Source organism: Labrus bergylta, chromosome 18 (genome assembly GCF_963930695.1).
Source record: "Labrus bergylta chromosome 18, fLabBer1.1, whole genome shotgun sequence".
Classification (NCBI taxonomy): Eukaryota; Metazoa; Chordata; class Actinopteri; order Labriformes; family Labridae; genus Labrus; species Labrus bergylta.
The window spans coordinates 25996163-26012865 of record NC_089212.1 but is presented as its reverse complement, the minus strand read 5'-3'; the positions used below and the strand labels follow the sequence as shown (position 1 = coordinate 26012865).

The 16703-nt window shown below is 41.4% G+C and overlaps 1 protein-coding gene across 2 annotated transcripts in view; it reads left to right on the top strand.

The window, feature by feature from the left end:
- LOC110002661 (ladderlectin-like) overlaps positions 1-16703 on the top strand; it is a 191065-nt gene that overhangs the window by 169338 nt on the left and 5024 nt on the right. Inside the window, exons 2-3 of one of the 2 annotated variants that reach the window (XM_065947661.1) lie at positions 7015-7146; positions 7245-7265. In XM_065947661.1, the coding sequence (XP_065803733.1) occupies positions 7086-7146; positions 7245-7265 (82 nt within the window). In that variant the 5' untranslated portion in view covers positions 7015-7085. The remainder of the gene's footprint in view (positions 1-7014; positions 7147-7244; positions 7266-16703) is intronic. The other variant, XM_065947662.1, reaches the window with a different exon arrangement.

Genomic DNA, 16703 nt, shown 5'->3' with positions numbered 1-16703 from the left:
TCTTTGTAGCACATGTTGCGTTTAGCAGATGACCAGAGAAAATAGGCAAAGCAGTAGTCGTGGATGCCCGGGCTCTGTGGCCACGCTGAAGCGTCAGAAGCAGGTTTCAATTCACCCACCGAGTGTTACCCATTGTAAACAGTCATGACTCACAGAGTTATTTTCAGAGGATATACTTGATTTCTATTATATTTAAGAGTGAAAAATCACATATAAAGCCTTTAACGTAAACACTATGACACTCTCAACTGGAAAGTTACTGCGCACGTACTTGCGTCACCACCATAGTCTGTGAATATGAATGGACAAAGCCTGAGTGACATCAGCAGGGAGCGCTGGAGGCTCATCAGCAGCAGCCTCCATGCTGGAAATGCAGTCTCAGTCTAACTTTCAGTCAACTTAACAACAGGCTGAGAGCTGGAGCTGAGGCGGGTTTTAAACCTCCTGTTAGCTACACACCTAACTATGGATAACATGTCGTTCATAAAATCAAAAAAGAGCTGTTTTTTTTTACCCCCGTACAGTGTGTGCCAGTGATGACAAAAACTAATCAGAACTATTTTGTTTTTTTGTACCAGGCTGTAAACATGTTAATCTCTGCTGCAGCCAACCTCAAGTGGACCCTCGACGCGCTGCAAGATTTTGACCTTCTGCATTGGCTTCATATTTCAAGACTGGAGGTTGCCACTTGACACTCTGGAGGGTGATGATCATTTTCTCTTCTCCTCTGTCGCCCCCCGATGGTGGAATGAACTTCCAAACTCCATTGGATCTGCAGAGTCCCTCTGCACCTTTAAGAAAAAGCTAAAGACCCAGCTCTTTCATGAATACCTACTAACTTAATGATGATGGTCTCCATATTATTGATGATGATGATGGTAATGACGATGGTTTTTGTTTGATAACGTCGACTTATAAGATGGTTTCTATACTGATTAGAGCTCTCAAGAACTGCCCTCAATGTTGTGCTTTGCCTCTGGTCACTTCCTGTCAGCACCTGTGTGTCCAATCAGACTCAAAGCTGATCGTTTGCTCTTACTGACATTGTTCTCTTTTTTTTAGATCCTTGCTTGTGTTGTTCTTACTCTCTGATGTACGTCGCTTTGGAGAGTCTGCTAAGTGAATTGTAGAATTGATGCTTGTTGATGCTTGTTGTAATCTTCTGGTGACAGCCTCAAGATAACTGCTAGTGTAGTACACTTAAACTCAAAATGAAATGCTGTTTGACTGTTGAATGAATCTAGTAATATTGGCACATATCTGTGATAAAAACGGCTGATGCCGATAGTCACTTGATGTTATCGGTCAGGCTTTAATGTTCATTCTGTCAGACAGAGCAGCATTACCAGATGTTACTCTAGATTTTGGTGCTTTAGTTGGTTATTCTTTTTTTTTTTTCTTTTTTAAATCTTTTTATTAGATTTTTAATTCAGCAGTACATGACACATACAGTGTATCCATGTAAATTTGTTGAAAGGTAGTAGGTAAGTTTGTTTTACACAGTGTATGTTAAAAACAACAATCAACTTAACCTAAACCAGAACGGCTTCTACTACTGAACCGTAGTTACCCATTATCCCATTGTTATGAGAAACAAAAAAAAAAAACATGACCACTCCTGAAATTACAAATAAGATAGGAGAAATTAAAACAGTCGATGAAAAAGAAAACAAACAAAAAAAAAAGTCACTTTCTATTGTAAGGAGGGCTGCCAGGTTTTGTTGAAAACATTACCAGTACAAGTGAGAGGCTAACCTTCTCAAGTTTGATATGAGTTAGGACCTCCCTAAGCCAGCTATTGTGTGAAGGGGGGAGAGCATGTTTCTATTTAAACAAAATAAGGCATCTGGCCAGTAGAGGTGTGAAGGCCTACACCCGCCACTTTGTCAAAGGGAGATTAGGTGTTGTAAGTGGGGGGGAACCAAACAGGGCCATGCAAGGCTCAGGGCCAAGATCCAAATCAAGCACTATTGCAAGTGTGTCAAAAATTTGGCGCAAGAAGCCAGTGAGGCTCGGGCAGGACCAAAACATGTGTGTGTGATTAGCAGGTGACTGCTTACACCTATTACAACTGTCACTGGTGCCTGGGTAAATCTTTGGCAGCCGAGCATTTGTATAGTGCACTCTGAAAAGAACCTTACATTGTAATAAGCCGTGCCTAGCACACATGGAGGACGAGTGAACTAGCTTAAGAATTTGGTCCCACCAGCTGTCTGATATACAGTGTGCTACTCATCCTCCTAGCCAGGAGGTTGATAGGGAGAAGTCCACTTTTATTAAAATTTAATTTATAACCACAATATCTGCCGAACTGGGTTAAAATGTCTGTAATAACAGGGATGGACGAGGCCGGGTTTGACACAAATAATAGCAGATCATCCGCGTACAGGGACAACTTGTGGGTGACATTGTTCCTGGTGATGCCCTCGACTCTCCCCTCCCCCTGAAGCCAGATGGCCAACAGCTCGATAGTGAGAGCAAATAGGAGGGGGGAGAGGGGGCATCCCTGTCTAGTGCCCCGGCGAAGGGCAAAGGAGGGTGACCTCACACCGTTTGTTAAGATATGGGCAGTTGGGGAGTCATAAAGCAATCTAATCCATGCAATAAAGTCAGAGCTGAAACCAAATTTTGACAGGACGTAGTACAGATACTCCCACTCAACCCTGTCAAACACTTTCTCAGCGTCTAAAGAAACTACCACCTCAGGTACCACAGGGTTGGGGGAGCCAATAATGCTGAGGAGTCGTCTGCTGTTGAATGACGAATTCCTTCCAGCCATGAACCCAGTCTGGTCTGTGTAAATCAGACAGATAGGGCTTGCTGCAGACGAGTGGCTAGGACCTTGGCGAGAATCTTTTGGTCCATATTTAAAAGTGAGATGGGCCTATAGTTGCTGCATTCGAGGGAATCCTTGTCTTTTTTTAATAAAAGAGAAATGTTTGCTTCAGATAGGATTGGGGCAGTCTGCCACTAGTAAATGATTCATTGTAGACATTAACCAAATGTGAGGTTTATAAGGTTTGAATATGCTTTGTAAAATTCAACGACAAACTCGTCTGGGCCAGGGGATTTGCCATTTTGTAGCTGTCCAACCACCTCCTGCACTTCCGCCAGTGAGATCGGTGCACCTAGTTTATCAGCCAGAGTACTATCGACTTTGGGATACGTAAGCATCTCCAGGGGGCTGTGGCTCTTCCAAATTTCAGGCGAGTACTCTGAAATGTACAGGTCAGAATAGAAATTTTAAAAACGCATCGTTTACCAATTTGGGGTCGATGGGCACTGCTCCCGATGGCAATTTTATCCTGGGGATCAGTCTTGAGAGAGCTGCAGTCCTAGCCTGATGGGCGAGAAGTTTGCCCGCCTTATCTCCCATTTCAAAGTAACGTTGCCTTGTTTTTAACAATTTGGTTTCAACCTTAGATGTTGACAAAAGGTCAAACTCGGCCTGAAATTTAAGACATTGGTCATAAAGAAAGGGAGTGGGGGCGGCGACATATTGTGTGTTAATTTTCAATAGTTGATCCGAGAGCCAGACCATCCTTCCCGTGTCCACCTTTTTCTGGTGGGAGGCAAACAAGATCGCCTGTCCCCTCAGATATGCTTTACACGCCTCCCATAGAGTGCCTCTCGAGATGTCTGGGGTATCATTTGTTTGAAAGAAGTTGGCTATCTCCTCCTGGAAGAATTTTTTAAAATGTGGATTACTCAATAAAAGGTGAGAAAGTTTCCACTGTGAATGTGGAGAGCTGTGGTTTGGGAAATTTATGACAACCAATGTAAGAGCATGGCCTGCGTTCACTATACTGTGATACTCACTTGAGTTGACCCAATGCAATAGGAAATCAATGGAAAAAAATAAATAAATTCTTGAATATGTTCGATGAACGTGGGAGAAAAACGAAAAAGCTTTGGTGGATGGGTTAAGAGACCGCCAAGGATCACTGAGGCCAAGCTGGCACATAAAAGATTTCAATGTGGTGGCAGAGTTGGACAAAGTGGGGGGTCGAGAATAGGATCGATCTAGAACAGGATCCTGAATAAGGTTGAAATCACCACCTATAATCGGATAGTGACTGTCTATATCAGGAAGGGAGGAGAAAAGATGGGTGATAAATTTGTCATCATCCCATACAGGGGCGTAGGCACTCACTAAAATAACTGGGATGTCAAACAGCCTGCCTGACACAGCCACAAAATGCCCATTAGGGTCTTCATTTTCATTGGTTCAAATGAAATATTTTTACTGATAATGGCTGCCCCTCTCGCCCTCGCAGAAAACCTAGAATGAAATACATGACTCATCCAGGGTCTTTTAATACGTGAAATCTCAGAGGCCTTGAGGTGAGTTTCCTGAAGGAAATAAATATCCCCTCTGAGTTGTCTCAAATGTGCAATCACTTTGCCCCTCTCAATTGTTCCATTGACTCCCCTAACATTCCACGACACAAACCTGCAGCCCTGGTTTTGGGGTGTAATTGTATTAAGCACTACTCACCCTTTGTTAAGTGGAGATGTGCAGTGACGATGCCCTTTTTTTTTTTTTTCGGGGGGGGGGGGGGGGGGGGGGGGGGACAAAAAAAACAAACCCTATTAACACAATTAAAACCCCTATACAGCTTCCAGTTTTTTTTTTATACTCACTGATCCTCATAACTTCACCACTCCCACAGGAAAAAATTTAACCCTGAAAGGCCTAAAACCAAACTAGTCAGATGTGAGCATAAACGTTGCGATACAACAGTCACTATGGAAAAATTCCCCCAGAGAACAATGCAGGTTTTCCCATTACTCAACCCCTTTAGAGCAATAAAGGGTGATATGTCCCAGAAATAGAAACCAAAGCCATGAGTAGAGAAGCTGCATCTTCATGTCACAGAAAAAACAATCATCATAACTCCCACTGCGACGCAACAGGCATCTTTGTATTAAACGTTTGACTGATATTACCCCTAATAAAAATTAAAAGCATGGTCAAGTGTCACGAACTGTTGGAAAACAAGGGAGGTGGACCCAAGTGCAGAATAACCAAAAATATTTAATTAAACAAAAAGGCCAAAGGCAACAAAAACTTACTTTCAAAAGTTCAACAAAAAACATACAGATCAAAAACAAGGAGCCACAGAGGCGCACGAGCAAAAACTGACATACCAATCAACAACATAAAAACGACATACAACAATGAACTGACACGGAAAAGAAGAAACAAAGAGACTAAATACACAGGGGAATCAGACACAGGTGAGACTAACAAGACACAGGTGAGGACAATCAGGGCAATCACACAGGGAAACACACAGAGGCAGGAATACAAGAAACACTAAGGACACACAGAACTCAAGACTGATGAAAACACATTAGAACATAAAGAAACACTAAACACTGAAAAACAAAACTAGAAAAGACCAAATCATGACAGTCAAGGGCCAAACGGGCCATGTGGCATAGTTAACCACAACAAACAAGGGCAGACTCCATTCACAACATCGGTTCAACAAGTCCAGACGGAGTTTTACAAAAACTAAAAAAAGTCCCAATGTTCAAAAAGCATCATAAGAGTAAGAGTTCACAGTCACTGTGTGTTAAATATTATCGTGTCGAGACACTCTTACCGGCTGAGCAAGCTATCCCGAAGCCGGTACCAGTGTTAGCATTAGCTGCTAGTAGATTAGCCCGTGCAACGACTGCAGAGTCGGGGCAATGAAGCAGCATCATGGGGCGGGCATGGACCTCACGAAGGCAGCGGCTTCTTCGACTGAGGAGAAACGTTTCTTATTGCCATCTTTCGTGGTGATTTGAAGCTTTGCTGGGTAGAGCAGAGCTGGTCGAAGGCCCAGGTTATACAGCTTAGCCATGACATCGCGGTAGGTCGCACGTTGCTCTAAGACGTCGGGGGAGTAATCCTCGTCGATGCGGACCGGCGAGTCACGGTACTTCAGGTCATTCCTCCGTTTACAGGCCTCCTGGACTACCAGCTCTTTGGTCTGGTGCCGGTGGAAGCATACAAACACAGGCCTGGGCCTGTCACCCTGTCGCGGCTTAGCAGCTTGGGAGCGGTGGGCCCGGTCTAGATCTGGTGGGGTTTGCAGCACTTGGTCCCAGAATATCTCCATCAGGACTCCAGAGAAAAAGCTTGTGGGTCATGGACCTTCTAAGGACTCCGGCAGGCCGACAATCCTGATGTTGTTACGTCGGCTTCGTCCCTCCAAATTGATGTTCTTGGCCTTAAGCTTGGCACAAGCCTCAGATAAAGTGGAGCATGATATTTCAAGGGCCTGGATGCGTCCTTCAGTTAAATTGGCGTTGGTCTCCAAACTCACAATCCATTCACCAAAGTCAGTCACTGTGGCTTGTACTGTGTCTAATTTAGCTTCAAGAGAGGAAAAAGCCGACTTGAGCTCAGCAGACAGCGCCGGCGATATGGACTGGTGGTGCTCCTCCAGCAAGCTAGTCAGGGCAGGCATGCTAATCAGGCTAGCAGCGGTGGACGAGTCGTCTCTTTTGGTGTCTTTTCCTTTAACCAACCTGGTTCCGGAGGCCATGAAGCATGTACAAGATATTACTCACTGTTACTAAAGAGTTGGGTCTAAATTGGGTTATAAAAAGTTATGTTTTTTCAGGTCAGTGCGGGAGAGCGCGATGCATGCGTCTACTCCATTCCTCTGTCCACCGGAAGTCAGTTGATTATTCTTTCAATCATTTTTTTTAACAACTTCTGAGATAGAAAGAGAGAGATAGATGAAGTGACCTATGGGAGAAATATTTCAACATAATGAGGCCTTACATGAATATAGAAAGGGAATAAAATGTTGACCTCGTTTGACTTGTTGCCTCACTGACCTGATTAATTCAAACCCTTCCCGATCAAAACAAATTTATCTCCTTGTTGCTTGATCTTTGGTCGGCCTCTAAAGTCATTTATGCCCTAAATCTGATAAGGAAATTAGGAAATAAAAAATACATGAAGATAAGTAACTGTATTTAAGAGGTGACCTGTTCTTCATCTCCTCACAGAAAAGCTGAAGCTACAAGAAGAAGACATCATAATCCATTCATCACTTTGACTACCTGCATCAAACTCAGCCATGAAGATGCTGATCGTGTTGCTACTTGTCTGTGCCGCGACGGCCCTGACTGATGCTGCTGGTGAGTGTTAACAGACAAATCAAGACCTAGAAAAGAAAAGAGTTCATGTAATGCAGAAACAGCAGACGTCAGTTAAATGGTGTTTGCCTCTGTTCCAGAAGCTGATGTAATGGCAGAGGGTGAGTTGGTGTTATATTATATCGTTATATATATGTTCTAGACATCAGAGACAAAATTGGTAACCTCCTGCCCTTACCTGGTGCAGATACGTCTGATATGGCAGAAACAGTTCCAGGACCAGATATTAGTCTAGACTGTTTTTCTCCAATCGACCTTTCAGAGCTAAATTTAATTATTTCTGCGTCGAAACCGTCAACCTGTCTTTTAGACCCAATCCCAACCAAGCTGTTTAAGCAAGTCTTTCTCTTAGTTAGCAACTCTATATTAGATATATCAATATGTCTTTACTGGCAGGCTATGTACCACAGTCATTTAAAGTAGCGGTAATCAAACCTCTACTTAAAAAGCCTGCTCTAGATTCAAGAACTCTAGCAAACTACAGGCCTATATCCAACCTTCCCTTTATCTCAAAGATCCTGGAGAAAGTGGTAGCTAATCAGCTGTGTGACTTTCTCCATGACAACAGTTTATTTGAGGAGTTTCAGTCAGGATTTAGAGTCCACCATAGCACTGAGACTGCACTAGTTAAAGTTACAAACGATCTACTTCTAGCTTCAGACAGGGGACTTCTCTCTGTGCTCGTCTTGTTAGATCTTAGTGCTGCTTTTGACACCATTGACCATCGGATCCTATTATACAGACTAGAACATTCACTTGGAATTACAGGGACTGCTTTAAGTTGTTTTGAATCATACTTATCAGACCGATCTCAGTTTGTACATGTTAAAGGGTAACTAAACCCTACCCCTAATACTTCGAGAAGGAGGGGGGCGGCGCGGGGGTAAACTCGCCCACTCACTCCTTCACGCCGTTATCAGCCGCAACATGATACAATGTTTGCCCCACACACACACAGTGGCTCAGGCTCAGGGCTCAGTGCGGATGTGTGTGGGTGGGGCAGCGATTGAGGAGAGAGAGTACAAGGTGAGTGTGTGTGTTCGGCAGGTGTGTGCGAGAGGCACGTTATGATGTCGGGGACCGGAGCAGAATAAGCAGGAGAATGTATCAACTTGGAGAGGGAGGGGGGCACGGGGGTAAACTCGCCCACTCACTCCTTCGCGTCGTTATCAGCCGCAACATGATACAATGTTTGCCCCACACACACAAATACACACACACACACTTGAGTCCCCACAGTTCGCCGAGTCGGGTGACGAGGCTTTTATAGGTTTGGTGACGTGGGGCTGTACGTCATACTGTACTCCACACAGCCGTTAGAATTTTTCTAATGGAAGGGCAGACACTGTGCACATTTCTCACACAATATTTCAAATTTCAATACTTTGTACTCAAATGTCGAGATTGGGACTTGGATTGATCCATAACACTACTTAATACTCAAATACAGAGGTTTATAGTTGAAAAAAGTGGTTTTAGGGTTTAGTTACTCTGATAAGTCCTCTATCACACCAAAGTTAGCCATGGAGTGCCACAAGGTTCAGTGCTTGGACCAATTCTCTTTACAGTATATATGCTTCCTCTGGGAAATATTATGAGGAAACACTCCATACAGTTTCATTGTTATGCAGATGATACTCAGCTTTATGTATCAATGAAGCCTGATGGCACCAGTCAGTTATGTAAGCTAGAAACGTGCCTTAAGGACGTTAGGACCTGGATGACCAGACATTTCTTGCTACTTAACTCATACAAGACTAAAGTCATTGTGCTAGGCCCTAAAAACCTCAGAGAGACTTTTTCTAGTGATGTGTCTAGTCATTAAGCGTGAATGTTCGAAGGTTTATGGAGATCGCTGTGTCCAAAGATGAAAGTTTGCACCCTTGGCAAACGGAGCGAGGTACGTGCGTAATTTGGGAAGGTGTTAATTGAATGATTTATGAATGAATTGAGGTTCGCTACTATAAGGGATTGTGCAATATTGTTGTAAGTGTTTAATGTAATGCGTTGGGTGTTTGAATCGGGCCTGTTGCGATGTGGATGTTATTGTTTGTGTTTGTTTAAAGTAAAATGTTGCACTGTGAAAGGTCATCATGGGTGATGGAAACGAACCTTTTGCTCAACGAACGGTACTTGGCTGGAGCATTATAGGGTCAGCTAATCCTCATTTAGACATACAGGGAAACAACAGTTTTGTGCATCGTTTTGCAGTTAAAGAAATACCAGCGCCCTCTGTCACAGACATACTGAAAGTGTTAGAGTCAGACTTAAACGAAAAAATCTATGAAGACAAGTCTGTGTCTCAGGATGATGTTCGTTTCATACATCTCCTTAGTGATAAGATAAGGCAAGTGGAAGATGGACACTATCAAATGCCCCTCCCCTTCAAGAGTAACAGTTTACCATCACTGCCAAACAATAAAAGGCTAGCTATTGTTCGATTGTTTATCAGGCTTCAAGCTAAAAACAAAATAACAGGAATGAGATCCATTGCATTCTTGTAATGGCCAAAGCAAGGGTTGCTCCAACAAAGGTCACAAGCATTCCAAGATTGGAACTCTCTGCTGCAGTAACGTCAGCCAGGATGAGTGTTATGTTAAAGGCAGAACTTCAGATGAAAATTGACATACAATACTTCTGGAGAGCGGCGGACGTGGTGACTTTTTCTAGTGATGTGACTCTCCTTAATGACATCAGCCTAGCATCTAGCATCACTGTTAGGAATCTAGGAGTTCTGTTTGATCAAGATATGTCCTATTTTCACCTTCGTAATATATCCAAGATCAGGAATATCCTGTTGCAAAATGATGCAGAAAAACTAGTTCATGCATTTGTTACCTCCAGGTTGGATTATTGTAATTCTCTTTTGTCAGGGTGCTCTGGTAAGTCTCTAAAGACTCTTCAACTGGTCCAGAACGCTGCAGCTCGTGTACTGACAAGAACTAGGAAAAGGGACCACATTACTCCTGTGTTGGTTTCTCTGCACTGGCTCCCGATAAAATCTAGAATAGAATTCAAGATCCTTCTTCTCACTTACAAAGCTCTAAATGGCCAGGCACCATCTTATCTTAAGGAGCTACTAGTGCCGTACTACCCTTCGAGAACATTACGGTCCCAGAATGCGGACCTGCTAGTGGTACCTGCAGTCTCTAAAGGAGAGCGGCGGACGTGGTGATCAAGCTAGTACAGCAGGAAGCCTTTAGTAATGAGCTAAAAGTGCTTCAACGGGACAATCTTCAAAAGTCGAGTCCGCTTCATAGCTTAAATCCCATTCTGGATGGAGGGCTTCTTTGTGTTGGTGGAAGACTTAAGGGATCAACGCTCAGTCAAGAACGAAAGCATCCCATTATTCTCTCTAAAGACAGCCACATTACCAAACTGATTTTGTCACACTATGTCTGCCACCAAGGTCAAAGTCAAATGTTGATAGAACTCAGAAATAATGGATTTTGGGTTATTGGTGGTAGCAAAGCAGTTGCTAAGTTGATACATAGATGTGTGCAATGTCGTAAACAGATTAGACCAGCTGAGAATCAACAAATGGCTGAGCTCCCAAAAGAACGTTGTGAGGTCTCAGCTCCCTTCACATTCTGTGGGATGGATTGTTTTGGTCCATTTATTGTTAAGCAGGGTCGCAAAGAGTGCAAGAGATATGGACTGATCGTCACCTGTTTGTCCTCCAGAGCCGTCCATATTGAAATGCTCGAAGATTTGTCCACAGACGCCTTTATCAATGCCTTAAGATGCCTTTTCAGTCTCAGAGGAACAGTTAGCCAACTTTGCTGTGATCAAGGCACAAACTTTGTGGGTGCTTATAATGAATTCAAGGAAGCCCTGAAGCAATGTGACACAAAGGCACTAGAGGCCTTCCTGGCAAATAAACAGTGTGAATTTGTCTTCAATGCTCCCTCAGCGAGTCATGCAGGTGGTATCTGGGAGCGACAAATACGCACCATTCGTAATGTTCTGAATGTAACCATTGCTCAGTGTCCAGGAAGACTTGATGAAGCTTCTCTCAGAACTCTATTCTATGAAGCAATGGCTATCGTAAACAGCCGTCCTTTAAATGTGGATGGAATTAATGATCCCATGTCGCTCGAACCCTTGACTCCAAAACATCTAATCTTGATGAAGTCTAAAGTTGCTTTGCCACCTCCAGGAAAGTTTGTAAATGAGGAAATGTATGCTGTGAAAAGGTGGCGTCGAGTACAGTATTTAACTGAACAGTTCTGGAGTTGGTGGAAAAAGGAATACCTCCTGAACATTTCTTTAAGGCAAAAGTGGCATCTTCCCCGGTCCAGTGTCTTAAAATAACTCGTCAGGCTATTATTGTACCCACCATGATCACACAGAACTCACCCTTGGATATGTTAGGTATCTGAGATCGGTCCTCCAGAAACACAATACTGGATTAAAAGGAATTTCTGACTTAAACCAACTGCTTAATATATGAATGACCTGAGTCCAGAGAGGTCTGACCAAACTACACTCCCACAAACGATGCAGGAAAGTTCCTGTTTCAGTTTGACATTTCCAACACAAGTTATCATTTAACAGTTTCATTCTATGAAGTCTGGATGGTGTGTGATAAAATATATGTATAACCTTATACTGTGTGAGCTTACCCCGAGCCTCTCTCACATATTTACCACAATCTACCACAATTTTATTCCATTTATCACATTCAATCTGATCTTCAAGGTCCTTCTGCCAAATCATTTTCACATGTACAGAAAAATTACACAGAGAAGAGTTAACGATCTGATAAAATTGTGAGGCATTGCGTTTTTCTGGTTGAAGTTTCACATGTTTTATAACATCATTGTCTGTAACATCGTAATGACTAGACATAATGCAACTCCTTATCTGTAAATACTTCCAGAAATTGCCTTTACCCACCAGGTTAAATCTCTCCATAAGATTATTATAAGACAGAAACACACCATCTTTAAATAAGTCCTCAATAGTGCTTAAACCTCCTGAATGCCACTGTTTCCAATACACAGGTTTTTTCCCAATGCTAATATCAGAATTATACCAAAGTGATGAATATTTCTGTCTAGTATGTGTTAGTTTAAACATTTTGTGCATTCTGATCCGCACATCTCTTGAATGCAGAAGAACAGGGTTTGTGATGTTAAACGCTTTTTGAGAAAACATCTCCAAAGGTTTGAATAGTGAACAAAGCTTATTTTCAATATCCATCCAAGCTGTTTTAACTTCTGTCACACCATTATTTTGCTGTTTTGGCCGCACCGAAAGATAAATGGTACAATCTTGGGTCGGGGAGGCCCAGCCCTCCCTTCTCCTTATGCGCACATAACTTTCTCAGTTTAATTCTTGGCCTTTTCCCACTCCATAGAAAAGTCTTTACAGTATCATCATACTGCTTAAAAATCGTAGATGGTATTTTGACGGGCAACATACTAATGTAATTAAACTGTGGTGCAATTATCATTTTTATTATGTTAACTTTTCCCAACAATGTGAGTTTGATCTTCTCCCACTTATCAAGGTTTGTCTTAATATTAAAAAATATTAATAATTTTTTGAAGTAATGGGTTACAATTCAACCTTACTATGTCTCCTGTGTCCTGAGCAAGCTTAATGCCAAGATATTTAAATCCCGTTCGAACCCATTTGAAGTTAAACTTCTCTACCATAAATGGGAGACATGAATTAGAAAGGGGCATTGCCTCCGACTTATTCCAGTTAACAGTGTAACCTGAAAACTTAGAAAAGGATTGGATAGTGTCCATCAGATTTGGTAGGGATGCCAGAGGGTCGGACACAACAGCTAAGATATCATCTGCATAAAGTAGGAGTTTATGCTCTGTGTCCCCTCCCTTAACCCCTTTTATACCAGGGTGTGCCCTAATAGATACTGCAAGTACCTCTAAAAAGATGATGAACAGTAACGGACTCAGAGGACACCCAGAGGACGCCGTTGAATTTTTCCGTTCAGTTTTTTCGTCTTTTTTGAGCTGGAAAATGAGTTGTTCTGCAGTAAACTGTTCTAACCGACCTGTGGGAGATAAGGGATCTTTGCAGTTCTTTCGGTAAGTAAAAAATGATTTATGTGTCATTGGTTGAAGTCGTTATCTAGCTAGCTAACACATAAGCAGTCTAAGGTAAGCTGAAATGTTGTAAAGCTAGGTTACTTATCCGGCATGATTTATCTTTTTATTTTATTTTATTAAATGAGCAAACCTAATAACTGACATGCTATGTTTCTTGATATTGTTATGTCGTTATTGTGATTTAAATTGTATTTAAAACCAAGAATCGTAATATAAAATCCGCTCACAGATGCGGTTCATTGACTGTACAGTTATTTTACAGCAAAAATAAAAACATCTGGTAAAGTCTCAAAAAAGTATCTAGGGCAAAAACAAAGTCACATAATTTAAATCTGGCCTGCATCATTACTAATGTGAACATGTTTACAGTCTGAGTGATAAGTGGACTATACCGAGAGGAACAGGTTTTACTTTCACCGTGCAGGCTGAAATTCATTGGACTATATACGAGGGGAGAATATTTCTCTATGTATCCAGATAAAACTAAAGGTAAGATGTGATTTAATATAACTGTTACTGATTTAAGATCCAGATAAAACTAAAGGTAAGATGTGATTTAATATAACTGTTACTGATTTAAGATCCAAATAAAACTAAAGGTAAGATGTGATTTATTATAACTGTTACTGATTTAAGATCCAGATAAAACTAAAGGTAAGATCTGATTTAATATAACTGTTACTGATTTAAGATCCAGATAAAACTAAAGGTAAGATGTGATTTAATATAACTGTTACTGATTTAAGATCCAGATAAAACTAAAGGTAAGATGTGATTTAATATAACTGTTACTGATTTAAGAGACTAACCGAAACGTGAACACAAACATCAACAACCGGCGGTGGTGTAATGTAATATTAACCGAGCATCATGCTGCTTAAACTGATAAATATTCTGCATTGTCTTCCACACACGACCAATTCAACAGTCACAAGTTGATCATATTGTAAATTTAATGACGCTCATTGAGAAATTGTTCTAAAAATTGACAAAACCTGACAAACATTGAGGTGATTGTGACTGTGTCTGTATTTATCACCTTTGAAAGGAAGGTGTTAATGCAGGAGACCAGTGTTACACACAACATGCTGCTGTTATTGAAGTTAGGAGGAGACAGAGGCACAATCAAAGAAGACATAAAGATCGTGTTTTCCCCCACATGTTAATATGTTTTAAATGTCATGCATTTATTTTTGATTTTGCTTCAATAATCGTTAACGAAGAGAAACACCAGGATTAAACTACAGGCTGTTGTTGTCTTTTTATAGCCAAAGAAAACTGAACATTCACAGTCTCTGTATTCAAAAGAATTTCAACATGGACATTTATGTCTTCCTATTTCCCTCTTCTCACCAACATTTTATTTTAAACTGGGGATTTCCTTTTTCTCGTCTCTCCCCCAGCTCGCCCCCTGCGGTGCGCTCCTCTCCATAATGCGCTCGTCTCCTCCCTCTAAAGCTGCTGATACTCTGTAGGACGCTCTGATTGGGGCACCTCACCAATAAAATACTATTTTATATTTTATAAGCAGTTTGCCACCACACTGCACTTTTACTCTCCAAAGGCATATGAGTATGTGTGTGACAACTTTAACAAAGCTTTAGCACACAGTCACACCATCCACACAGCTGATCCAGGATTTACTGTAGCATCTTCTACAGCACTGAAAGGTCATGTACAGGCAAACAGAGAGAAGGGAAAAGAAACAATCTGTGCTCTCAAATACCAAAGCAGTCTCAAATCTTTTTGAGGAATTACAGCTATTTTTTTTTTTACTTTGCATACAGTACATCCTCTGATAAATACAGTGAAGTACTTTGATTGTATTTCTGTGGTGTTCCTGTAGGTGACCATGATGCAGCCAGACTGAAGCAGCAGGTTGTGAAGGTGGACGCCATCATCTTGTCTTTGCAGTGCTGATTCTGAAGAGAACGCCTTCACATAGGACTCAAAGGTAAAATGATCTCTCATATGATTGGACCGTGTTATTGTAACTGCTATCGGTATCAAAGTAATTTTAGTAACAATTTATAATCCTTCCTAAAATGTAAGGAAGACTAGCAGAAGATTTTAACAGCCTCTATGGTTCTACAAGAAGTTCATGTTTAAATTGTTCTTCTTTCTGTCTTCAAGGAAATCAATGCTCAAAGGAAACAGCAGTCCAGACTCTGATTCCAGCTCCGGTGAGGTTCTGCACACAAATCTGATTATATGAGAATATTTAACATTAGTTTAATTCATCAGGCTGGCCCATGTGATGACAGTTTAAAATAATCTTCAATAGAAAGTGGCAGGAACACTTTTGTCTTAAAACATAAATTCATAAAGCTGATCATATTATTGGATTCATCATGTCTTTTATATATTTTGTTTTTCCTCTTAAATAGTTCTCCTGTCTTTAAAGTAAACTTTAGAACCTGAAGTTTAGCAGAACCTGAGGACAGATCTGATTTCAGGTCTGAGGCAGAAACATCACAGTAAAATTCATTATACTTTACATTTAACTCTGTGATTGTTTTTCTTTATTACAGAAGATGCTCTCAGATTCAGATCCATCAGCAACCCCTGACAACATGGAGGACTCGTCCCCTGACAACATGGAGGACTCGTCCCCTGACAACATGGAGGACTCGTCCCCTGACAACATGGAGGACTCGTCCCCTGACAACATGGAGGACTCGTCCCCTGACAACATGGAGGACTCGTCCCCTGACAACATGGAGGACTCGTCCCCTGAGCGTTTCCTGTCCTCTCTCGATGGTCTTCTTCTCTTCAGTTATTAACTCTTGAAAACAGCAGCACAACATGCCAGACTGTTTGACAAGTCTGTGATTGAATAAATTGAAATGGAATCTCATGCGTATCTTGCTATGCTTATTGGCTTTAAATGTTTAATATTAAATAAGTTTGAAGGCCATTTATCTCAGACGAGCAGGCTGTGACAAGCTGAGCTCGTCTGTTAGCTTTGCTGTTGTCTTAGCTGTTGTTGGTCAAGAAGAAATGAATGTCAGTTCAAGGCCTTTTCAAATGTGAGCTATAAACTTAACTGCTAAATTATTTTACTGTGACCAACACGTTGTTGTACTCCAGTTAATCAGAGACAGTCAATTCAGATTTTTAAAACGTTTATTTAAACATTTTATGAAAAGAAATCTTCAATAAACAACCCCTGGCTTCATTAACCATGTGGACAATAAGTAAGAGAGACCATCAGGTCAAACTGCTGGGACATAGGAGAAAGTATAAAACATAATTTAACAAAGAAATCCAAACAAAAATCAAATAAAGTAAAGAGATCCTGGATGATTGTTTGACTGTTAAACTATGATGGAAAAGCAAATCCAACACAACCCTCCAGCATCTGGCCTTTCAAACACAGGGCAACATCACGTAAAGAAAAATAAATTAAATATTGACCTGGATCTCTGTGTTTTATCTGAGGATGACTATGGTAGCCTT